The 27,489-nt window shown below is 40.5% G+C and overlaps 1 protein-coding gene across 1 annotated transcript in view; it reads right to left on the reverse strand.

The window, feature by feature from the left end:
- Window positions 1-27,489, reverse strand: part of LOC105923422 (SPHK1 interactor, AKAP domain containing) — a 119,390-nt gene that overhangs the window by 78,287 nt on the left and 13,614 nt on the right. The window contains 1 exon segment of the mRNA XM_036149590.1: window positions 17,617-17,704. Coding sequence (XP_036005483.1) covers window positions 17,617-17,660 — 44 coding nt within the window. The 5' untranslated portion in view covers window positions 17,661-17,704.

Raw genomic sequence — 27,489 nt, forward strand, 5'->3', positions numbered from 1 at the left:
GTGGTCCTCCAGAAGCACCCGAGCAGCCGGGTAAGCAGGCCGGCTGGGTGACAGTTCGTAGGAAGCATAGCTCTAGATTTCAGCCCCCAGTTCACCACCAACCCGTCTGCGTTTCAAATAAATTTTCCCCACTCAGCGACACACCCGCTGAGAAGCCGATCCTGGTTATTGGGAGCTCAATAGTCAGAAACGTGGCACTAGAGACACCAGGGACCATAGTTAAATGCCTGCCAGGGGCCAGAACGGGCGACATAGAATCTTACCTAAAACTGCTGGCTAAGGATAAGCGTAAATACAGTAAGATTGTTATTCACGCTGGCGGTAATGACACCCGATCACGCCGATCGGAGGTCACTAAAGTTGGTGTTGCTTCGGTGTGTGAGTTTGCTAAAGCAATGTCGGACTCCGTAATTTTCTCTGGTCCCCTGCCTGATTTGACCAGTGATGACATGTTTAGCCGCATGTCATCATTCAACCGCTGGTTGTCTAGGTGGTGTCCTGAAAACGACGTGGGCTACATTGATAACTGGAGAACTTTCTGGGGAAAACCTGGTCTCATCCGGAGAGACGGCATCCATCCTACTTTGGATGGTGCAGCTCTTCTTTCTAGAAATCTGGCCGGATTTATTAGTCCTCCTAAATGCTGACAATCCAGGGTCCAGACCAGGAAGCAGAGCCGTAGTTTAACACACCTCTCTGCAGCTTCTGTACTGTTACCCATCCATTATCCTATTGAGACGGTGTCTTTCCCACGGCCAAAACTTAACAGATCAAAAACTTATCTAAAAGGAACAAATCATAAAAACCTAATAAAAATCAATACGGTTCACCTTGAACCTAAAAATAAAACAATTAAATGTGGTCTATTAAATATAAGGTCTCTCCCTCCAAAGACTTTGTTAGTTAACGAATTGATTTCTGATAAACAGATTGATTTGTTTTGTCTCACAGAAACCTGGCTACAAGAGGACTACGTTAGTATAAATGAGTCAACTCCCTCCAATTATTCAAATTTCCACATTCCCAGATCTGTGGGAAGAGGAGGAGGAGTGGCAACTATCTTTCAGTCTGATTTATTAATTAGTCCCAGGCCAATTAATAACTACAGTTCTTTTGAACATTTAACCCTCAGTTTCCCTCATCCAAGCTGCAAAGCAATAAAACCTCTTCTGTTTGTTGTTTTGTATCGTCCACCAGGCCCTTACACTCAGTTTTTGGATGAGTTGTCAGATTTCTTATCTGATTTGGTGTTAAATACTGATAAGGCTATTATAGTGGGTGATTTTAACATCCATGTTGACACAGAATGTGATAACCTTAGTGTAGCCTTTAAAACTATCCTAGATTCAATTGGTTTTGCTCAAAATGTGCATGAACCGACGCACTCTCGGCTCCATACTTTAGACCTTGTTCTGACATATGGCATTGATTGTGAAGAATTAACAGTATTTCCTCACAACCCTGTCCTATCTGATCATTTTTTAATAACATTTGAGTTTAATCTAACTGAGTTCTCCACCCCCAAAAGAGGGTTCCATTATAGTAGATCTTTATCGGATAATGCTGTATCAAAACTTAAAGAGTCTGTCCCCTTTTTAATATCCTCCGTATTGCAGAAATGCCCTGCAGATAGCAGCAATGTTGTTTCTTCCAATTTACAAATAGATGTCTTTGTAAACGGTATGACTTCGTCATTGCGTTCTGCATTAGACAATGTAGCTCCCTTGAAAAAGAAGGTGATTATTCACAGGAAGCTGGCTCCTTGGTTTAATTCAGAGCTGCGTTCCTTGAAGCACAATGTTAGGAAATTGGAGAGAAAATGGCGCTCTACACACCAAGAGGAATCCTACCTAATCTGGAAGAACAGTCTATTGTTGTATAACAAGACCCTTCGCAGAGCTAGAGCAGCATATTTTTCATCATTAATTGAGGAGAATAAGAATAATCCTAGATTTCTCTTCAGTACAGTTGCCAAACTTACTCAGAGCCACAGCTCTGTTGATCCATCCATTCCCTTAGCTCTTAGCAGTAATGATTTTATGGGATTCTTCATAAATAAAATTGATTCCATTAAAAATAAAATAATTGGCATCCTCCCAAACATGATTACCTCATCCTCAGTAAGTGAGGCAGCATTGGAGGAATCCTTAGAACCTGCGCAGTGTCTGAACTGTTTAAAAGCAGTAGAGCTTTCTGAGCTATCTAAAATTTTAGCTTCATCTAAACCTTCTACCTGTATGTTAGACCCAATCCCAACCAAGTTGTTTAAGGAGGTATTCCCTCTGATCAGTGGTCCTATTTTAGACATGATTAATGTATCCTTGGTAAATGGATATGTACCACAGGCTTTTAAAGTAGCTGTTATTAAACCTTTACTTAAGAAACCATCTCTTGATCAAGATGAGTTAGTAAATTACAGACCTATATCTAATCTTCTTTTCTTATCTAAAATTCTTGAGAAAGTAGTTGCTAATCAACTATGTGAACATTTACAAAGTAATGACCTACTTGAGGAGTTTCAGTCAGGCTTCAGAGCTCATCATAGCACTGAAACAGCTCTGGTGAAGGTCACTAATGATATTCTCATGGCCTCAGATAATGGACTTGTGTCTATACTTGTCCTGTTAGATCTCAGTGCTGCATTTGATACAGTTGATCACAATATTCTCCTACAAAGACTTGAGCATACTGTAGGGATTAAGGCAAAAGCATTAGGCTGGTTTAAATCTTATCTGTCGGACAGATTCCAGTTTGTTCATGTTAATAATAAATCTTCCTCAAACTCTAGGGTCACTTGTGGAGTACCACAGGGTTCAGTCCTTGGACCAATTCTATTTACTATATATATGCTTCCGATTGGCAAAATTATCAGACAGCATGGGATTAATTTCCACTGTTATGCTGATGACACTCAGCTATATTTATCCATAAATCCTGATGAATCCAATCAGTTACTTCGACTGCAGTCATGTCTTGATGACATCAAAAGCTGGATGACTTTAAATTTCCTGCATTTAAATTCTGACAAGACAGAAGTTGTAATCTTTGGGCCAGAGTCTTCAAAAAATAAAGTTCTTAATCAATCCCTTAATCTGGATGGCATTAACTTGGCCTCTGGTAATAAAGTTAAAAATCTTGGTGTTGTTTTCGACCAAGACATGTCATTTAAATCCCATATTAAACAGGTTTCCAGAGTTTCCTTTTTTCACCTCAGGAATATCGCCAAAATTAGAAACATTCTGTCCAGGAGTGATGCTGAAAAACTAGTCCATGCATTTGTTACTTCAAGGCTGGACTATTGTAATTCTTTACTATCAGGAAGTCCACAAAATGCAGTTCAAAGCCTTCAGCTGATCCAAAATGCTGCAGCAAGAGTTCTGATGAAAATCAACAAGAGGGATCATATTTCTCCAATTTTAGCTTCCCTTCATTGGCTTCCTGTTAAATCAAGAATAGAATTTAAAATTCTCCTTCTAACGTATAAAGCCCTTAATAATCAAGCTCCATCATATATCAGAGCTCTGATTACCCCGTATGTTCCTAACAGAGCACTTCGCTCTCAGACTGCAGGTCTGCTGCTGGTTCCTAGAGTCTCTAAAAGTAGAATGGGAGGCAGATCCTTTAGCTATCAGGCTCCTCTCCTGTGGAACCAACTCCCAGTTTTGGTCCGTGAGGCAGACACCCTATCTATTTTTAAGACTAATGTTAAAACTTTCCTTTTTGACAAAGCTTATAGTTAGAGTGGCTCATACCCTGAGCTATCTCTATAGTTGTGCTGTGATAGGCCTAGGCTGCTGGAGGACATCAGGGTCTAATTTTCTCACTCTACTGATTTCTACTGTTCTTCAGTCTACTGTTCTCCAGTTTTGCATTGTATTACATTGAAATGACTGTCGTCATTTCAGCTTTTAACTTTTTGCTCTCTCTCTTTTTCTTCATAGTAGGTACACCTGGTCTGGCGTTCTGTTAACTGTGACATCATCCAGAGAAGACGGCTCACCCGCTACTACCATCTAATGTAGAACAGATTACTAGATCAATGTGTGCTTCTGTGCTTGTTTGTCTCTCTTGTTGTGTTTCTGCTCTGTCTTCTGTAACCCCAGTCGGTCGAGGCAGATGACCGTTCATACTGAGCCCGGTTCTGCCGGAGGTTTTTCCTTCCCGTTAATGGGTGGTTTTTCTTCCCACTGTCGCTTCATGCTTGCTCAGTATGAGGGATTGCAGCAAAGCCATGTACAATGCAGACGACTCTCCCTGTGGCTCTACGGTTCCCCAGGAGTGAATGCTGCTTGTCGGGACTTTGATGCAATCAACTGGTTTCCTTATATAGGACATTTTTGACCAATCTGTATAATCTGACCCAATCTGTATAATATAATTGAACTTGACTTTGTAAAGTGCCTTGAGATGACATGTTTCATGATTTGGCGCTATATAAATAAAATTGAATTGAATTGAATTGAATTAAATGGATGGTGCTTGACAATCCTCTTAAGGCTGTGGTTATCCTTGTTTCAGGTTCAGTTTCACTCGATATGCTTGAAAATTCACTCTGTGAACAAGCAACTTTTGAACAACGACCTTTTGTAGCTCCCCCTCCTTGTGAAGGGTGTTGATGACTGTTCTGGACATCTGTCCACAGTCAGCAGTCTTCCCCATGATTGTGTCACCTACTGACCCAGAGTGAGACCGTTTAAAGGCTCAGGAAACCTTTGCAGGTGTTCTGAGTTAATTAGCTGTTAATTAGGGCCTGACACCATGAGTTTCCCCACATTTAATTTTTATAAAAATATTCACAACGTCTGAGACACTAAACTTGGATTTTTGAATTTCCGTAAGCCACAGTCATCAAAATTACAAGAAAATAAGCTTTGATATATTTCACTCAGTATGTAATGAATCTCTATAGCACATGAATTTCACTCTCTGGAATGAGTGACAAATAAATACTAAACTTTTTCTATGATATTCAAGTATATTTGAGTAGCACCTACACACGGGTTTTTAAAAGAGGATTAACATTTACTTTCTGTCCATCCTTTTTTACCTGGACCTGAAGAACAGTGGCAACAAAGTAAAACATTAAAAAAAAACATCCATTAAAACCAAACATCAGCACACAGAATATAAACTCCTGTGTTTGCTGGGGGGAAAAAAGCATTTCCCCAGGCATATTCTCAACAGAGTGTGTGCTCAGCCTGGCAACACACACAGCAAACTGTGAATTAAAAATACTCGCACTACTCTCTGTTTAGATATGACAGTCCTCCTGCACCTATCCTCTCCTCTCTGCTCTCCTCACTGGAGGCGGCTGAGTGCTCCTAATCAGCAATCATTTGAAAGGTCATGAAGGAGATGCCTGTGGGAGCGGCTGCTGGCTGGAAGCTAACAGTTTGTCTCAGTCAAACTGTGCCGTAAGCTTGCACTTGCAGAGTTGCGATTTAACTCAATTGACTCAATACCACCTATACTACCTGGTTCTTTTTCTTGCACCTCTTTCATGACCCTGTATCACGACAGAAGTTGCATAATAGAGGATCCAAATAATAGGATTAGTGATGCTGAACAGCAGGAGCTTTCCATTTCCAGTTATTATTCTTGACATTACCTAACAATGTTAGGTTTGCAACTATAAACCTGCTGTATCTTATTGGTGGCTTTAAATGGCCTATATCATGCAAAATCTACTTTTTTGATGCTATTCCTTCATCACCCAAAGTGGTATTATTATTACGTCACCATTGGCGGGCACTTCTCGTCACCCAGCAACCCGAGCAAAGTAAAACTGTATCATGGCCTATATCATGCAAAATCAACTTAACTGTGGTATGATGCTATTCCTTTATCAAAATCATGCCCTAAGTGGTATTTTGATCCTGCATGTCTGAGTAATCCTTTTGAATTATGCTTTCTGAGCAGCTGCCCCTCCCTGTCCTGGAAAACAAGCGGCCATGACCGGTCTACGTAGAGCGGTCATTACCCGCCCCCTCCAGGAAGTGCCTACCTTAACCGTGCTGCACGGCAAACATGCGGTGATGTGAGGCAGATTGCGATAATTTCTGCTCAAAGTTGAGACAAAGTGGCTCTTTTAGCACCTGATCTGCTCAGTGACAGCAACTGTTCTTCTGATGCGCGCTGCAGCGTCTTCATGGCGACTCCACATGGGGAGAGGCGGTGTCGTACTGAAGGCAAGCATCTTTCTTCTGTGTTAGAAAAATGGCACCAGAAAACAATCGATATTTCAAAACAAAAGAATACCAAAGTGTCAAAGACAATATTTCATCAGATATAAGCCTATAGTTGACTTTGGAGGGCTTAAGAAAAAGCATGATATGGAACCTTCAAAGCGTACTATTTAACAGAAAGGTTTTATTTTCACTATAAATCTAGACATCACAAGAAAATAAATGTTATACAGGAAGGTAAATTGGTGTAAAACACGTACACTTACATAGTGGCGCATCTCATGATGTCACACCACATACTTCAGAGTATTTCATTTCTTGTTTCATGTAACAGACTTTAGAAAAAATGACCCCCTTTTATTCTGAAACCACTAAACCAAAATCCAAACCATAATACTGCAGAGCGTTCAGGGATATGATTGTGGACAAGTTTAAAGCCGGGTTAGGGCATAACATAACATCCCAAGCTCTAAACATGTCAAAGACATGTTCATTGACTTTAAGACCTTTTATGGACCAGTGTCAAACTGAACTAAGGAATTGTGGCATCCAGAGAAATTGAAGAAGCATCTCAGGGATGATCAGTGGAAATCAGATGCTTGATTTTGAGAGAGATAGCAAAGGGTACTAATTGTGATCAATTTTGAAATAGTTTTTAAAGGGTTGCAAAAATTGCCTTTAATGTATCAGCGACCACTGAACCCACATTTATATTTCCATCCCTCCCTTCATTTACATGGGGGGACCTGAGCTTGTTAGACTGACATTACTGCCCAGGGGCATCACCAAAAATAGCTGCTGCATTCTGAAGCTTGCCTCTGTGGCAACTTTATAGAGATCGTTTGCTGGTCTGGAGCAGAAACTCGCTGAATTTCACACGTTCCTTGGCAACCTCCGAGTGAGGAGAGGATTCAGCCGCAATAAGATCAAAGTCAGCATAACAGCTTAATTAGCGAGCCATAAGATGACAACAGGCAGCGCCCCAAATTCATCCTAGTATGCGGCCTTCCGGCAAAAATAAGCCGTGGCTTTGCAATATTGAGGGGTCTATTTTCATACCCCAAACAAGTTAAAATGATTTAACAAAACTTAGCATCACAACTGTTCATTAACTTTGTAGACAGATTTGAATAATTTGTCCAGTTTATTGGAGTTTATAATTGAAGTATAACCAAATTGCCTGTATAATTGAGTGGGATGAGATCCAGTCTGTATACTGAGAGGTGCTGGGACAGATGGCCAAAGCCAGATTTACTCAGGCGTCCTACAGTCACAGAGATGCCTCCAGTACAGACTCAACACAGTCCATCTGATCCCTAAAACCACGGAGCATCTGGTGAAGCGTTTTGGAGTGCGTGTGCAGTTGTGGGACCGCTTGTATGTGTTTATGCAGAGCGAGTCGCATCCGTTATGCCCTGTATGTGTCTGAGTGTAACTAGAAATCATGTGAGCCAGTGTTTGCGCATCCGAGTGCATATGTTCCTTCCTGCCCTTTGGCATCACCGGCGGGAGCTAACATTGGCGACAGACTTTAAATATCACCTTTTACTAAATTCTGCCCCAATAAAACCACAATAAGCACAGATCTACTGCTGGACAACTCCTTCATCTAATAAAGATTTTTGTTGGCCTTTGTCTCTGTACTCGATCACTCCCAAGCAGAAAAACTGGTTGGAGATCTCAATCTCAAATGGTCAGAAACTCAACAATCATATCCTTTTCTAATCAGCGAACGCACCATACCTACAGTAAGAGCCAACCACAACATCACCCTTCAATGTGGAAGCGGTGGCTGTGAGAAGGGGACTCAAAATGAGCTGTTTTCAGTCTCTGCGTGAGTTTAGGAAACACAGATGATTGCTGTTTTTTCTTTCATTGAGGTTCGTCAGCTGTGCAGATGGGCACCTGCAACAGAAAGCTAGACTTTTAGGTGGTGCTGCTTATTTTCTTCCTTTTTTTTCCTCGTACAACACTTTTTTTTTGAGGATGAGAGAATGCCACAGGATCCTTTCATTCAAACCCTATCTGCATTGTCCATGCCAAATCAGTAAAGAGCCTCTTTATAGTTTAAATCAATGTCATGCATGACCCTGATATTTGCAGAGTGGCTTTGATAAATATAAATGTGAGTACCATCTAAATTGGCTTTCATTTGTACATGTTCACGGGACTAACAATGAAAGTTTAAAGCTTTTAAAGTCAAAAATATTTTTAAAGACGAGATTGGACAAAATATTTGTTTATTAGATACTTTCAAATTGTCCATTCTAAGAGCTTTTCCAACCACAAAAAAGCTAAATAAATTAGGTATTGTAAGGCATTTATTGGACCCAGGCTGCAAGGTTGCAGACCACAGCTCCCTCAAGTTGGTGTAAAAGATGATTTACTTGGAAAAACAAAGATTGAAACTAGATGTTAGCACAACACATACACAGTTGGATGAGTCCCAGTTGAAATAAAATTTTCTTCAGTAATTATAACATCTTAGAAAATAGCTTTAAGAAGCAAAACTATTTGTTGTTCCAGAGTTGCCTTGACAAACACTGCCAAAAGCTGTTCTCTTAAATAGAGCTACTATGTTTTAGGCGAAAAATGTTATACAATAAAAGAAAATTATGCCTGAGTGTCTATTGTTTTTTTTAAAGAGAATTTAGTCTTCTTAGCTTTACAATTTCACACTGATAATGACTCCTAAATCAGTGCTGAGAGATTGTGGTGATGTTAAAGCATGTTAAAATATTCAAGTGCCTGCCCCTGCTGCGAACACAAGATCTTTGGAGAGAGCAAATATAAAAACAAAACAATCTCAATCTCCTCTTTAGCAGTTCGCCCAGATCAGCTGAAGCCTTAAATGTTCCTCCTCCAGGACAGCACGCATTTTCTACAAACAAATCCCCTCCAGGCAATCCAAAAAGTTACCTTGACCTTGGTTTAAAACAGAGCAGCTGGATGTTGGCCTCCAGGCTCATAAATCAGGACTTTTTCACCTGCGCTCATTGGCTCCAAATTTCCAAGCTGCTCATTGGGTCCTGCAGCTGAAAATCTGTGTTTTTTTCCCCCTTCTAAAACAAAAATGGTAGACTGCAGAAAACGTGAGTAGCAAAGTCTGTGTGCCTTACATCCTGCTAAAATGCTCTGTATTTCATGTGACAAACTGAATGTTATGACCAATTCTTTTCTCCAGCTTTTAATCAGCTCCAACTCATGAGTGACAGTTTCGAATGGATAGAACCCCGAGGTTAAGGAAGGACAGGGGACCAAAAAGCTATTAAAATTAGAACAGGGAAGGCAGCGTGGCTGCAGTCACCGGGCCATTAGCGCAGTTTCGCTTAATGATAAGCTCAATCATGCAGAGAAACAAAGTGAGGAAGATGAGAGAAAATCACTGCTGATTTACACCTGCTGTTAGACATCCCATCTTCTCTCTGATTAGAGACTACTTCAGGCCTAGCCCCCAGAGTAATAATTATATGCTTTCAGCACCACACACCTGCGTGACAAGCAACAGCTAGATTCATGGACAACACTCGCAAGAAGAGCTCTTGATTTGCGTCTGTAGTGCGTTTTCATCATAGCAGAGAGCGCATATAATGAAGGGGGGATCCTTTCATCAACCATCAAGCCAGAGTTCTACTGAGACCTCACCTCCTTTTTTGTCAAGCTTTAAACTACGCTCAGATTACAATGTGCAAAATAATAATGATAATAATAATAATAATAATTATATAGGATAACAATTTACTGATTCAATATGTTCGTTATTAAAAGACTCCTGACGCCTGAACATTTTGTAGTTTAAATGAATTGCCTTGAAAAATTATTGACAGCACTTGATCCGTTTTTTTTTTACAAATTGTCGTATGACTCAAATGTCAGTTTAATTGAAATTGCATGTTATTAAGTACAAACCAGTGTAGTGCATAATTAATTGTAAAGTGAAGTTAATATAACGTGGTTTCAAAAATAACGTCTAAATCTACATTCTTGCTTGTTTTTCTTGTGCAAATAGCTCAAGATCAGTCAGATTGGATGGAGAGCCTCTGAGAGCAGCGATGTTCAGATCTTCCACAGACTGTCAGCTGATTGTCAGCTGTTTCCTTCCTGGAAGGTAAATCTCCACCCCAGCGTTTATATCTCCTTCCATCTTCACATCAACTCTAACCACCTGTTACGTCTCTGCTAAAAAAAAAGCATCCCCACAGCATGATGCTGCCATCACCGTGTTTGGTGTAGTGTTGGTGGTACTAGTTTTCTGTCATACTTGCTTTTCTCGTGCAGACTCAAAGTTTCAGTAAATCAAACTGTTTACCAGTTAGAAGTTAACTTCTGAAGCCGTACTTAGATTTTATTAAAGGGAACTGAATACATCTGCACATTATGCTTCTGATTTTTTTTTTTTTCAGTAAAAACCTCCTAAATCAAAGTGCAACGTTGGTTTCACTTTCCAATTATGTGCTTTGGTTCGGTCAGTCAGACTAAACTGAAGCTTGTGGTTGTGATGTGACAATGATGGCGAGGTAAGAACGGTTTTGCAAGGCGCGGTAAATTGAAGTTGTGATTACAACACAATGCTCACAAGACGTGTGCAGCCAAGTGTCCACGACATGATAATACATTTCCTGCCGTTTTCTGAGACCTTCTTGCAAGTTATACATAAACCTAAGTTAAGTGTTTTTCTGCATATGTTTCACTGAGGGAACTTAATCCTTAATGTGGCATCCGCCTACGAGACGGAAAGCTCCCCAACGTCAGGGCTGTGTTTTAATGTCTCATTTCCTCGCTGTGGATTTTCACTTGTGCCTTAGACATTGCAAGAACATAATGAGTAATTTAACTATGCAAAAGTAGAGTAAAATATGCTTGTTGGAGGCGCCATCTATTTTCAGAGATAAAAATGCATTTAGATATTGAAGCAACTGGGGCTGCCTTACCAGTCTGTCAACCCCATGCTCACACTGGGGCTTTCTTCCTGCACAAAAGCGCTGTAGTATTTATATTAGATTACTTCAGGTGAAGTTACAAATGTGGTTTGATACCAAAATTAGGTCAGCCTGACAAGTAAGTGTTATAAATCAGTGAAGGCGTTACCATAGAACAAGAGGAGAGCTTTTATGTTGTTTTCTATAATTCTTTTTAATCCACCACTAGTTCAAGATTTCAGTTTGTGCAGTTCTCAAAAAGCCGTTCACAACAGCTTTAGCTGCCCGTTACCACCCTGACATTGTTAATAATGATATTAAACAGTTTACTAAACTGCATCTGCATCATTATTGACGCCTTTTATGCCTTTTATTTTGCTCGCCACAACCTTGTCCACAATTTGACCATTTATGTAACAGTGGGACTTTTTACAGAACGTGTCCCCTAAACTAAGACGTTTCAGATTATCATCACATGAAACTGCAAGAGAATTGGGATATCTGGAGAAAACAAACTCTTAGAAACGACTGATCATCACCATACAACCTCGGGTTCAACATCAGTCTGAAAAAGGTTATCAAAGCCATTTTTAACGTTTTGGGACTACAGTGAAACACAGTGAGAGACATGCCCACACACCTATATCACATTTGCCAAAGGAAAACACAAAAATATTCTGACTGATATGACAACTATGTGGTATTTTGAAGGGTCTACTTCCTGTTATACCTAGTGCAAAGCTAACACAGCGTATCAGGCAAGGGATGTCGTTCCTAGTGTCAGCCTGGGCCCGGCTATGTGGGCTGACTGGATCTTACCGACTTATTGTAATTAATCTAACTACTACTTCTGCTCATCACTAGAAAATCCTGAAGGACAATGTCTGTCCATCTTTTCAGGACCTTCTGCTGAAGCATATTTGGGCTTTACAACAGGACAACAATCAAACACACAGCAACAAGACTACCTCTGTAATAATTAGAAAATGACTCCGAATGGCTACAAATTGTTGGAGTGGCCCAGTAAAAGTCTGGACTGGTGTCTCTTTGTGATTTCTACTAAGAAAACAGGGACCAAGTGCGACTTGTTGCAAGTTTTGGTAAACACTTGGCAGCAGCAATGCAAAAGGGCACTAAAAGTAAGTAAAATATTCCTGAAATAAGTGTATTTGTTCTTGATTTGAGCAGGTAAATAAGATAATCTGCCAGTGGAATAAGTATTTTGACCAGTAAAATAAGATAATTAGACATACAGCACTTGAAATGAGATGATGGAGATGTGTTGTTCCTGTTTTAAGTACAAAAATCTTATTCCACTGGCAGATCATTTAAACTTGCAGCTCAAATCAAGGACGATTACACTCATTTCAAGAAAATATGACTTTCTTTTACTTGCTTTTTTGTAATGAGTCGTTGCTGCTCACGGTGGAAAACCCACTTAATGGGTTAAGCCGTGTACTTACTCTTGCTTATAAGGCCATTAATAAGTGAAGTCATTATTTAAAAACTGCTCCTTGTATTTATTTATGTTATCTTATTCAGATATTAGAAATGTAAATTTATTTGAAAGGTTGAAACATTTAAGTGTGAAAAAAAACAAAAAACAGAATGAATCTGTAGACACGAGTATAGCACTGGATTTATTTATTATGAACACGAGACACAACACATTGTCCACATTAATATGCTGACTCAGGGTCACATTTTACTAGAATTCAACACAGTCCAATGACATGCGTCTGTGTGCAGTCTGGACCGATTGCAGCACAGTTTGATGAATCACTCAGACATACCAGTAATACTGATTTATTGGCAATAAAAAAAGAGAAATAGTAACAGCTAGTGGTGGCAGTTGTATGTAGAAACGTTGACTGATGAAATGAAAATCAACTTTCATTGTTTTGTATCCCAGATTTTATTGTGTGTGATGATTACTGGACATTTGAACACTGTGTTTCTCTTCCACTCCATGTGCCCATCAATAATTCACGCGCTAAGTAGTGAAGGCTAATGCTCCTGTGCTGATCAAACAAGGTTTTCTTCTTCCCAAACACAATTTGACCCATAATTATCCCTCAGCCTATTTCTGCTCATTAAGTCTGTATAAGTGGTGGCCTGGTGGTTAGACCAGGATGGAGACCAGTTTGAATCCCACACACTCAAGCTGCCACTCTGGGCCCCTGTGTAAGACTGAAGAGTCCCAGAATGCTCCAGGGCCGCCACACAGTGGTAGCCCACAGCTCCCTAAGGCAAGGTAAGGCAAGGCAAGGCAAGGCAAGGCAAGGCAAGGCAAGGCAAGGCAAGGCAAGGCAAGGCAAGGAAAGGCAAGGAAAGGCAAGGAAAGGAAAGGAAAGGAAAGGAAAGGAAAGGAAAGGAAAGGCAAATTCAGGGTTTCTTTAGCATCACTGGATTCAAAATTGCTCAAGATAAGTTTTCTACTACAATATCTGCTACATGTCAAGGATTGATTGATTTGTGGTACATGCAAAAGTTTCACCATTAAAGCAGTTAAACACTTCTGATTAAAAACATTTGAAGTACTCACACTTCAGGCTGCTGGACAGTAACCACTTTGTACATACGGCTTCAAAGACTGGGCATTCGATCTCAAACAGGTTGTTCTTCAGCCGGTCAAAGGTTTACGACTAGCAATTAAAGAAACCAACAATACAATCATAAATGTCCAAACGACAGCAGCAACGCTCTTGTTCATCTCTTCCAAAGCTTGTGTAACACGCATGATGTGAGTGATTTTCACCAGGCTAGTGGAATCATTGGTCCAGGTGGTAAAGATGGTTTCACAAAAGGCATCCATGGTCTGGTACCGACCCCAGAATTCCCCTCACCATTAACCCAAATGTTTCCAGTGGCATTTGGGTCAAGGGAATGTGCCAAATGGTCTAAAAGATGGATGCTTTCCTCCATTGTCAGACGGTTGCTGTGTGTTGCAGCGTTGCCAAGAGGGATACCTGCTGCAACATTTCTATATAGCCAGCCTAAGGATCCAGTGTTTCACTGAGGGAAAAAGTTGCCGGATCGTCTTAGAGCCTCCACCAATGTGTCGTGTTGACAACGTCTACACCAGAGGTGTCCAAACTTTTCTGCACAAGGGCCGAAAGTCAAAAGTACTGGAGGGCCAAAAAATGAATACTAAAAAGATTAAAAAAAATATCCAAAAAATGATGCCGTAATATTTAAAAAGGATTCTTTTTGGTCTCGGAATCTAAGAACAGGGTCAGTATTTCTTTTGAAAACACTTGCTGTATTGAGATAATTTAAAAAAAATGTATTCAAAACAGATTTTAATGCACAAAAGTCTGCATTTGATTTAAAGTCCTCAGAGACATGTGGTCCTATTTATTATGAAATTAAAGAGAATGAAATAAAAAGAAAAAGTGTGGTTATTAAATATTACCTTTTGTTTGCCTGACATTTCCAACTGTGAGATCTCAACCTATGTGTAAATAATTTTACTCGAATTAAAAATAAAAACGTTTCCATCTGCATCACCCATCTGTGCTGGTGGACCAAGTCTTTCTTGAAATCCAATTTGGGGGCCCCAAATTGGCCCCCGGGCCGCACTTTGGACATGCCTGATCTACACAGTGGGATCTCGCCATGTCAGTAGTGTTGGAAGCCATCAAGATGCTGCGGATTAATTTTTTTTATTTATCAGAGGATGAAACCTTTATCCACCTTTCAGTCTCCCATGTTTGGCGCTCCTTTGCAAACTCCAAACCAGCAGGTTTGTGGTGCTTGAAGAGATTTGGAGACATTTCTCGTTCTGCCCTTCTGTGCTGTCTTGTGGTTGTTGGACTGCAGCTAGTATGAGAAAAGACCCTAATTTGGGTCAAGGACTTTCTGATGGTCTTCAAGGACAGCCAGTCAGCTCCTACGACAGCGCAGATAAATGTTTTTTATTATTATTATTTGTCACTTGACTTTTTTGTCCCACAACCCTCAGGATATTTTAAGAAACTTAAAGTGACTTTCTCACTGTGTCCACTCTTGGAAACAATGTAGCATTGTGAAACGTTTTTGTGCAGCTCAACAATCCTGTCACGTTTAAAGACAGAAACCTTTGTCGCCTTTGCCATAAGGGGCTCGGAGTGACAAAAGGAACAAAAAAAATTACACGAAAGTCAGACTTAAGCACAGATTCTGTACTATCTCCGTTCCTAAAAGTGTTTTATATTCTTTCTTCTGTTTTGCCTTTCTCTTTGCCGGTCAACATTGTTAAGACTAATTTTTCAGAGCATCTTTGCACCTTTATAACCTACAGGTGATTTGAAAAGAATTGCCCACATCATGGAAAAAACACATTATTGTAGCCTCGGTTAATGCACCTGTTCTCTCACCACCAACAAAACATCTTCTCTTGCACCTCCACATCTCCAGTATTACATAAAACTGCATATAGCTCCTGCTCCTCTCCCCATCTGTCCTATTTGCTCCCTGCCTGACAAGGGATGATGGCACCTGTTATGCAAGCCTCCTCTGCTGAGAGACTGCTGCCGCCGTTGCCGATGATGATGAGGGGGGGGATCTCAGAGGGCCGTGAACTCTCAGCAGCCTGCCATGCATTAGTGCTTCTTGACAAGGTCTCTCCCCTCAGCACTCCCTGTATGTACAAGTGCTTGCCTTTTCATTTTTCTCCTTCCCCGTCCCCGACCCTGCCTAAGCTTGGGGAAAATCCGTCTCTGGCCCTGATGATAAATTGCTGCAATTAAGTGCAGTAATCAGCTCAGCTGGAGAAAGACGTGGAGAGGCGGTGCAAAAAAGAAAAAAAAAGTGACCTGCTTTGTGGAAGAGAACTAAAATTGTGTGGAAGATTAAAAAAAAAGTAGTTTTGACAAAGAAGATAGAAATTAGGATATTTTCAATAAATTGTCCATGAACAAAATTAAGTAAAAATATATATTTCTATCCATTCTCTTTCTCTCAAAATAGATCGGATTCCAGCGGTAACTGGTATAGCAGGGAATACCCAGACTGTCCTTTCCTCAGCGACACCATCCAGCTCAGTCTGGGAGATCCCAAGGCGATCCCAGACCAGATGGGATATATAGCCCCTCCAGCAAGCGCTGGGTCTTCCTCAGGATCTCCTCCAAGTGGGACATGCTCTGAAACCTCCATAGGGAGGTGACAGGGAGGCATTATAGTCAGCAGATGCGCAAATCAGCTAACTTCTTTTGATGCAGAGAAGAAGCAGCTCTGCGGTGAGCTCCCCCGGATAAAAGAGCTCCTCGTCGTATCTCTAAAGGCTGAGCCCTGCCACCCTCTGAACTCAGGTTCCTTTTTGATTAAAAAGTTGCAATCTCCAAGGCAAGGAGATTTTATTTGTATTTGTGTTTTGTTTTGTTAGAATAAGAATAATAAACATAGTCAAAATACCTTTTTCACAATATGATTTACCCCTGGCTATAGTAGATAACCTCCTTAAACAACGTCAGTTTGCATAAATGTAAATCATTTCAAACCGTAAAGAGGAACCTGGACTACACTGGATTTTTGCCACAGTAAAACATCTGCGATTTCAAAACCCCTTATAAGTCTTTACAAAGCCGTCACCGCCGCAGTTAGAAGGCGTGTCAGTCAGACTGATTTGGTCCACAACCTGGAACCGTAGAGCTTTCTGAGACGCATTGTAAAGCGTAAGCCTTGGTCATGTAATGAATCCAGCATAGAAAATAGAAAGAAAAAGCATCTATAAAATAGTAATCACTTTTTATATTAATAGCCCAGGGAAACAAGAAGTCATGGTCTACTAATTAAATGTTTCTAGACACAACAATCAAACTATGCAAAATATGAATGTTGAAAAAAAAACATTGCATTTTTTCATTAGATGTTAAGAATCATGGTATTTGCTTATGAAAAAAGTTTTATTCAGGTGGATTTTCTTTCCTCACTGAATAAACAGACATAAATGGAAAGGTGGATTAAAATGTTCAATGTGCTACAGCGGTAAACAACGAGGTTTTTAACACATCTTCACAAAAGTGGCTAATACTTACGGAGAGTGATGCATCTTTACCAAGAAAAAAGATTATTGTACAGGAGCACGAGCTGCCAGGACGTTCTATTTGTACACTTTTCTCTATAGGAAAAGCACTCCTGTTTCTGGCTGATAGCTACTGCTGGTAACATAATGACTGCTGATAAACCACGGGATGACAAGTTGTCACACCTTCAAAGCTAAAATGAAATTTTACTTTGATTTCAAAAGAGAAATAAGCTGAACGGGCAGCCTTAGAATGAAGCAACACAATAATGACTTTAAATTATTTAAGATATAGCAGCAGAACAATGGGAGAAAAAAAAAAGGAAATGGGGCTGAAAACATTTAAGCTTATTAATAATGAAAAGCTAAATATAACATACTGGAGATCTAAAACATCTGTATCTCTTTCAATGAGGGGTCTTTTTCATTAACAGGAGCGTTTTAGCGCCTGGTATGGGTTTTTATTAATAGATCGATATATTAAAGCACCAGAAGGTGCATGTCTTACAGCTCAGTGAAGCTCCGCAGTGCTGTGATCAGCATCGACAGCATCTTCAGTCTGCTCCGTCCTACACCTTCCAGTCACGGCCTGTTACCTGAAACATACACACGTATTCCTGAATGAATAAAAAGAGCTTACGTGTCAACACGTTCACAGACTACATCACCATAACCGTGCACAAAAACAGACGGCGGCTTTAGGCCAGCTGTCTCCTGCATTAATTTTTAACTGATCGTCTTAGCAGGTGTTTTGAGTTATGGACGTAAACAATATAAAAGCAATTTGAGGCACAGCAGTAAGCCTCCATGCTTTGACTGGCATTTTGCAGCATGCTGCATACTCAAGAGGTATGGCAGAGCTCATAGTTTTTTTACATTTTTGCCAGTAACGATTAAAGCTGTCATAGAACAAACTTATAGGCAAAAGAGTCGGACTGCACTTAGGATTTACTTGGGTTTTTATGCAAAACCTAAGTAAATCAAACAACCCCACTGCACTCTCTTCTCATTTTTGCAAAAGTCGAATGTGCATTTCTAGTATGTGGCTCCTACAAATTGTTATTTAATGCTTTTGTGTTGCCCGGTCTCTCGCAGTAAAAGGTGTTGGACGCTTTAGAGTGTGTGTTTGTTGCTGAGCGGCAAATGTTACGTTAGGATCTCTGCTGCACAGCCTTTGAATGATGTAATGTGCGAGAACCCTTACAGAGAAAAAAAACTAAAGTTTGAATCTTTCGCCCGCAAGCAAAAAGCACGGGCGAAAATAAAAATTGCAAAAGCATATCTCCACATGTAAACTGTAATAGGACATTCTACATATTCACACTTCACTGCATAGTTACCATTTACTTGTGTGTTAATTTAGCTCCATTATTTCCACATGTTTGAACAGCCTAATTGCCAAATCTGAGACAGACAAGTTCTCATGTTTCAACACAACGTAGTTTTCAGACGTGAAACAACTCAAAGCTGGAAGGTTTTCCCACATTTTATCACGTCACCACTTCATAAGATTTTCTCAGGTGTTATTACAACACGATCTAACTTCTACATGTGAGAAACATGTTCAAAAGCTTCTGCATGTGAAACATATGGAATACAGTACACCTGTGTACTGATTTCTGACACCTGTGTTTTCCCAAAGGAGTTTCACGTTTTACATGACATCATTTCCATGTGTGAAACCCTTATTTACATCCTAGGACACAACATTTATTGAAACTGATCGAGATTAAACATGTCAGAATCTGTCAAAACAGCATTCCCCTTCATAAATTGTATTTCCTAACAAGCACCATCAGCATACCACTTGACAAACGTATGCTGTTTCGATAATATAGTCTACAGAACAATGTCAGATCTTGAAAATAACAGCATGATGAAAAAGACAAAGGGTATAAACCACATAGATAACATTTTGTTGGAACATCTTCATTGGCCAGAATCTACTAGAACGTCCCATTAACTAAAAACGGCCTGCTAGAACCAGTCCACATGAGTCCAGGCACCTCCATGTGGCAAACTAGATATTTGTAAAGAATGCAGGTGATGAAGAGATCTTTGTTTGTCATTGCAGTTGTACATTCCAATGAAATTTGTCTTCTGCCATCCCTTAGGGAGCAGTGTGCAGCTATCACAGCACCCGGGGAGCAATCTGGGGCTAAGGGTCTTGTTCAGGGACCCACAGTGGCAGTCTGCGGGGATCAGATCCAGGTACTTGCAACCTTCTCAGAGTGCTCTCACCACTAGGCCACCACTACCCACAAGTTTAGAAAGTCGAAAGGGGGACATTAAGCATGCTGGACTCAAAATGTGTCCAAAATAAACAAAGAATAACATGACGTTGTATATGTGTATATGTCTGCATAGGCAAACAGGCTTAAATCGGAGGCAACCTGATTTTCGTTCAGTTCTTTCTGAAGACGTTTCGACACCTATCCAGGAGTCTTCGTCGATTCTGGTGGCTCGCACTGAGCAACCTGTGGTTGGTGCTCTGCTGTTTTTAAGGACGCGGAAGCCCATCCTCTAAGTCAGATGCAAAATCACTGACTCACCCATCACTGTCCTGAGTCGTTAGAAGCTATTTTTTGGTGTGAGTGGAGTACTTGGTCACCTGAATCATGATGAGATTTAGGTGACCAAGTACTCAACTCACACCAAACAATCAGACTGGAACGTGTTGGAGAACCGAGCTGTAAACACTGGAGAGTTGGAAGCTCAATCCTCTCCTTCTGTTTGGTGATGGCTTCTTTCACCCCTCTGTCAAACCATCTGTTCTCCCTGTAAACAATCTGGACATCATTGTCATCAAAAGAGTGCCCTTCGTTCTTGAGGTGCAAGTGGACTGCTGAATCTTGCTCCGAGCTGCATACACAACGCCGCTCAGCTGTGGTTTGGGTGTTCTGTCAGAACCTGGATAGGTGTCAAAACGTTTTCAGCAAGAACTGAGCGAAAGTCCGGTTGTCTCCGATTTAAGCCTATTTGCTGTTACGATGACCCGGATAACTGAGAATTTGCACAAGCAAATGTCTGCATGGTTTCTACAGCCCGCTATAGTTGGAGCCAGAAAAGCACGTTTAGCTCCTAAAAACACGTTTGTTCCTGGTTCTGTGTTATCTGGATGTTTTGTAAAGGATGAGGTGGGCCCACTCATGTAAAGCAAACAAAACCGGTTGCGTACGCTGTACCCTTCACACCTACTGTACATGTTTTTGTACACATTGAAATTAGCGTTATTTAATCTCTGTGCACACACCGTCTACGATAATGACGCTGCCTCACTACAGTGCCTAAAGCCGTAGAAGCAAGAGTTTTTCATCCAAAGTGATAACAATAACTAGAAATCTTTTGAAAGTTCATATTTTGAAAAAAAAGAGAAAGGCATAAACTTTCATTGCACTCGGCATATTGAAGCATTTTTCATTTCGTTTTAGAGGATTCAACGCTGACAGCTAAATGAGCCACTGCTTTCATTTCCTTCTTCCGTTTCGGCTCACTCTTAGATTTTGTTTGTTTTGCTTAATTAAACAAAAAAATTGTCTGTGGTCAGGCGTCTTGTAAACTAAAGATGGGGGGGGGGGGGGGGGGGCAAACAGTGAAGGGAAGAAAGAGACAAATATCAGACTGATGTTGCTTGGAAAGATATCCATGCATTTCCATGTGTTCATTCATTAGCAAGGACAAAAAGATATGAGTTTAAATGTTTATTGCAGGAAGAGGATGATGGGATGGACGGGCTTGCTGGTCATCTGGGGAGAATGCTAGAGGGCTCAGGAAATGGGAGTATGGTGTTTGGAAAAATTCATTCCATTTATTTCCGCAAGCCCACAACACGACCCCCCGCCTCCAAAAAAAAAAAAAAAAAAAAAAAAAAAAAACAGAGCCTGTAGCAAAAAAGGAGTAAAACCTGTTTATGAGATGGATGGAAGGAAAAAGTGGACGATAATGATGGGATGGAGGGAAGGAAAGGGTAAGGGAGGGTTGGGTTGATGTAACAGACTGAGAAAGATGGTATAAATACAGGTATAAACAGGTATAAATAGGCTGCTGGGTAAATTGGAGGTGTGGTTGTGGGCGTGGTCCAGCTCCCGAACTTAAGTTAACATATTAACTTCATGTGAGAGAATAAATGAACACATTAACCCTAAGTTATTATGAAGCTGCTTACCATCTCCTACAGTAATTTTTTGTTAACTAGTAAATGGGGCAACACTGATGTCAATTCTGCCTGATATTTGCATTCAACCTAAACAATTATATTTAAGTGGCTTTTTAATCAACCTCTATCTGAATTTCAAGAGTTTCAGAAAACATTTTATGAGAGATCTCAAAGCCCTCCCAACATTCCCAGATTCAATTAATGAAATCAAAGAATAAATGCTGGATTCAGGTCAACTTATGTTAATTTAGTCTTTCGAACCAAACGTGTGTCTTTGGACTAAACTGCCCCGAGAAAATCCTCATGCGCAGTGGACAGGCTGAGCATGCAAACCCGACACAGAACAGCCTTCACAGCCCAGATTAAAGCAGGAAACCTTCTCGCTAGTTCATGAACAAGCATTCCGAGCTAAGAAAACGAGTTCTGATTAATAATCATTTAAAGAATAAATGTAAAAACTAAGTTCACCTAATATTTATTTGGTTGTTTTGATTCTTAACAGATGTCAGGACTAAGGTGACTTTCATGGTCTAATTTGCAGTTTACCAAATATTTCCAAACTAAAAAAGGGGGATTACGATGGAAAATAAAATAGTGTAAACAAAATGGCCAGAGAATCCACCAGCGATCACATCAGCCTCCGGTCGGAACAGAAACCAAAAGTACTTTTATGGGTCCGACATGTGCTTGTCGGCACACCTGGACACAGAGGAGGGGACTGTTTCTGCCGGGCCATGCAGGTCCCTGTGAGACAGGACTCAGATTGTGTTATGTTTTGCATCACAACACATGGACAGATGAATGAAGGGATGGCCATGTTATGCCATAAGCTGGTTGAATATGCTTATTATTATTATTAATTATAATTTGGTATTATAATTTAAATAATAAATCATTCAACTCAAAATTTCGCTATAACAAATATAGTTCAAATGGTGGTGATGTTAGCTATAAGCTTATAAGTATTTATACCACTAATGCATTAGTTAACTTGCTGTTATGAACTCATTTATGCTGGAATAAACGATCAGGTCGGACTGTTCACCGACCAGGTTTATCCAGCAGGCTGTGAGAACCCCAATGTAACTGCAATTAGAGTTTAAATCCTTATTCCTTATCACCATCCAATGATATTGTCTCTGTATTAATGTCAGATGTTAACTCCAAAGGAGGTTAGCTCTGATTTCTGAATACCCAGGCAGCTGTGAATTGGACTGAACACAAAACAATGTCTATTCCGCAGTGGTTGGTTTTATTGAACCAAAAGCAATTCCCTGTTACAGTAATTCTCTGATTCAAACAACTTTGGAATTCTTACTCATTACTAAACTAAAACATGCAAAATATATATGTGGAAATAAAGAATAAAACAAAATAAACAATGGATTAAAATGAGCGGTTAGCAGATCTTAACTTAACTCAAAGTTGTTTAACACCGCCCTCGAAACACCGGCATTTCACGTATCAGCATTGATAGACAGAACAGCTTCGGGAATCTCACTGGACGCTTTGATATCTTACGAAAGCTAATTCAGCTAAGCTACCTACAGTTCAGATACACGTGACCCTCCCAAGATGGCTGCTACGATGACGTATGAGGGGAGGTCCTAATGACGTAACCACGCTTACGCTGATGGGGTAATGCCTCGCTTCGAGGGGCGTAGCTAACTGGGAGTTTAAAGCAAAGCCCGCGACTTGCTCGGACAAAGAGATTAAACTGATAAGGAGAAGCGAAAAGAGAGAGGGGGGGGGAGCAGGGAAAAGATGCAAAGAAATAAGGCGGTAACCCACGGCGGGGTTATTGATGAATCACAAATCAACACAGCAAAATCAATTGTAAAATACATGCACATACAAAGAAAATGTTCAGCAAAATAATTCCAACTTCGTCGTGGAATAAAAGCATTAACCAACACCTACAAAGTTCTACGCCTGCCCAGGCACTTCTAAACACCCTGTTGGTGAGACAGAAATAAAAGGGGAGAGTCCGTTACTTTGAGATGCCTCGGGGCTGGTCCGGAGCGCTCCCGAGTGTTGCGGCTTTCTGGATGCGTCTTGACGAGCGTAGTTATCCGCAGGCTGCAGCGGGACCGGGATGGGAAGAAGCTGCTTCGTTTCTTCCTCCGGGTCCACAGTCGCTTTGTTGGCCAGACAAAGCGGGGTCCTCTTCGATCACTGGGAGATATGGCGTCTCTCAGTCTTTTGATCAGAGGGAATTTAAAAGTACTTATTTTAGTCGACCTCCTGTCTGCACAGGGAATAGTTTGGCTTCGAAAAACTCTCGGTCCAGCGAGGAATTCGAGCACGTGTTGTGGGATCACCCCAACGGAAACAGCTGTGTGTGTGTGTGTCTTCTCGGGTTGGCTAAAGCCAGGGAAGAAGGAAGCTCATCGTGTGTGATCGGCTTTTATAGCCATCATCATAGCAACCTTATCTTGATCGGCGGCCATTTTGCCGTGTTGCGTGATGGGAGTTGGTGGCCATTTTGACCACATTGCATCATGGGTAACGCAGTCCGTTACGTCCCGAATTGATGCTGTTTCCTTGATCGGCGGCCATTTTGCCGTGTTGCGTGATGGGAGTTGGTGGCCATTTTGACCACATGAGTTGGTGGCCATTTTGACCACATTGCATCGTGGGTAACGTAGTCCGTTACCGCTTTCTGTCACGTCTGAACTGGCACAACAGCCATGAAAAGCACAAAAGCTAAAGAAATCAGGTGAAATTTGTCAATATTTAGGATGCATTCCTGCAAATCGATATTAGCTGGTTTAACGTTAACTGGTAGCCTAGAAAAAAAGGCTTCCTGTTACAAAGGCGTTGTGGAGAGTGGTACAATAGGTAAAAAGCAAAGCATTGAATTGAATTGAATTGAATCAATTCAATTCAATTCAATTTTATTTACATAGCGCCAAATCATGAAACATGTCATCTCAAGGCACTTTACAAAGTCAAGTTCAATCATATTATACAGATTGGGTCAGATTATACAGATTGGTCAAAAATGTCCTATATAAGGAAACCAGTTGATTGCATCAAAGTCCCGACAAGCAGCATTCACTCCTGGGGAACCGTAGAGCCACAGGAAGAGTCATCTGCATTGTACATGGCTTTGCTGCAATCCCTCATACTGAGCAAGCATGAAGCGACAGTGGGAAGAAAAACCACCCATTAACGGGAAAAAAAACCTCCGGCAGAACCGGGCTCAGTATGAACGGTCATCTGCCTCGACCGACTGGGGTTACAGAAGACAGAACAGAGACACAACAAGAGAAACAAAAAAGCACAGAAGCACACATTGATCTAGTAATCTGTTCTACATTAGATGGTGTTAGCGGGTGAGCCGTCTTCTCTGGATGATGTCACAGTTAACAGAACGCCAGACCAGGTGTACCTACTATGAAGAGAAAAGAGAGAGAACAGAAAGTTAAAGCAGAAATGACAACACATAATGCATAATTGAAGAACAGTAGAACTCAATATAGTGAGAAAATTAGATCCTGATATACTCCAGTAACCTAAGCCTATAGCAGTAAAACTATAAAGGTAGCTGAGAGTAACATGAGTCACTAGTTATAATTTTTGTCAAAAAGAAAAGTTTTAAGCCTAGTCTTAAAAGTAGACAGGGTGTCTGCCTCACGGACCAAAACTGGGAGTTGGTTCCACAGGAGAGGAGCCTGATAGCTAAAGGATCTGCCTCCCATTCTACTTTTAGAGACTCTAGGAACCACCAGCAGACCTGCGGTCTGAGAGCGAAGTGCTCTGTTAGGAACATACGGGGTAATCAGAGCTCTGATATATGATGGAGTTTGATTATGAAGGGCTTTATACGTTAGAAGAAGAATTTTAAATTCTATTCTTGATTTAACAGGAAGCCAATGAAGGGAAGCTAAAATTGGAGAAATATGATCCCTCTTGTTGATTTTCATCAGAACTCTTGCTGCAGCATTTTGGATCAGCTGAAGGCTTCGAACTGCATTTTGTGGAATTCCTGATAGTAAAGAATTACAATAGTCCAGCCTTGAAGTAACAAATGCATGGACCAGTTTTTCAGCATCACTCCTGGACAGAATGTTTCTAATTTTGGCGATATTCCGGAGGTGAAAAAAGGAAACTCTGGAAACCTGTTTAATATGGGATTTAAATGACATGTCTTGGTCAAAAATAACACCAAGATTTTTTACTTTATTACCAGAGGCCAGGTTAATGCCACCCAGATTAAGTGATTGGTTAAGAAGTTTATTTTTTGAGGACTCTGGCCCAAAGATTAAAACTTCGGTCTTGTCAGAATTTAGATGCAGGAAATTTAAAGTCATCCAGCTTTTGATGTCATCAAGACATGACTGCAGTCGAAGTAATTGATTGGATTCATCAGGATTTATGGATAAATATAGCTGAGTATCATCAGCATAACAGTGGAAATTAATCCCATGCTGTCTGATAATTTTGCCTATCGGAAGCATATATATAGTAAAGAGAATTGGTCCAAGGACTGAACCCTGTGGTACTCCACAGGTGACCCTAGAGTTTGAGGAAGATCCATTATTAACATGAACAAATTGGAATCTGTCTGACAGATAAGATTTAAACCAGCCTAATGCTTTCCCCTTAATCCCTACAGTATGTTCAAGTCTTTGTAGGAGAATATTGTGATCAACTGTATCAAATGCAGCACTGAGATCTAACAGGACAAGTATAGACACAAGTCCATTATCTGAGGCCATGAGAATATCATTAGTGACCTTCACCAGAGCTGTTTCAGTGCTATGATGAGCTCTAAAGCCTGACTGAAACTCCTCAAGTAGGTCATTACTTTGTAAATGTTCACATAGTTGATTAGCAACTACTTTCTCAAGAATTTTAGATAAGAAAAGAAGATTAGATATAGGTCTGTAATTTACTAACTCATCTTGATCAAGAGAAGGTTTCTTAAGTAAAGGTTTAATAACAGCTACTTTCAAAACCTGTGGTACATATCCATTTACTAAGGATAGATTAATCATGTCTAAAATAGTGCCACTGATCAAAGGGAATATGTCCTTAAACAATTTAGTTGGGATTGGGTCTAACATACAGGTGGAAGGTTTAGATGAAGCTAAAATTTTAGATAGCTCAGAAAGCTCTACTGCTTCTAAACAGTTCAAACACTGCGCAGATTCTAAAGATTCCTCCAATGCTGCCTCACTTACTGAGGACGAGGTAATCATGTTTGGGAGGATGCCAATTATTTTATTTTTAATGGCATCAATTTTATTTATGAAGAATCCCATAAAATCATTACTACTGAGAGCTAAGGGAATGGATGGATCAACAGAGCTGTGGCTCTGGGTAAGTTTGGCAACTGTACTAAAGAGAAATCTAGGATTATTTTTATTCTCTTCAATTAATGATGAAAAATATGCTGCTCTAACTCTGCGGAGGGTCTTGTTATACAACAATAGTCTGTCCCTCCAGATTAAGTAGGATTCCTCTTGGTGTGTAGAGCGCCATTTTCTCTCCAATTTCCTAACATTGTGCTTCAAGGAACGCAGCTCTGAATTAAACCAAGGAGCCAGCTTCCTGTGAATAATCACCTTCTCCACATAAAAATCATATTTTTTTTTAAACATACTAATGGCCTCGTAAGATATTTGATAGAGGAATCAAAAGATCAAGTCTTTTGTTTATTATTATTATTAATTCTGATTTCATACAGTTAAATGTATGCTGAATATCATAATTTCAGTTTTTAGCACAGACAGACAGCCAAGCGTGTCTGAAGCAATGATTTCACTGACGCATGGTATTCATTTTTACACATCACAGGTGCGACTTGTTTCTCACGTGTTTTACTGCGGTGACACAACAAGACAATCCATGGGAGCGAGAGATGAAAGCAGCCATAACACAGGATTTCACTTTAAAATCCCTGAAGAGTCATACTCCACAAAGGCTTCAACATATAACTTCTGCATCCACGGTAATTGTTAGATCATTACTTTTGTACGCCTTGTGAATTCCACCTGCTGGCATATAGAAGGAAATTCAAATTAATGTCAAGATGACCTTTTTATCCAACAACAGGGAGGAGAGGAGAGGACTTGATGTAAGTGGGACAAGAGGAGCAGAATGTGACTTTGCATCAGCCGCTCTGCTTATTCAGAATGCAAAGGGAAATCGGGATGGCAGCTTGGCATCACTAAATCACCCACACACCCTATCTGGCAGCTTTTGGACTCCGGCGTG

This window comes from Fundulus heteroclitus, chromosome 18 (genome assembly GCF_011125445.2).
Source record: "Fundulus heteroclitus isolate FHET01 chromosome 18, MU-UCD_Fhet_4.1, whole genome shotgun sequence".
Taxonomy (NCBI): Eukaryota; Metazoa; Chordata; class Actinopteri; order Cyprinodontiformes; family Fundulidae; genus Fundulus; species Fundulus heteroclitus.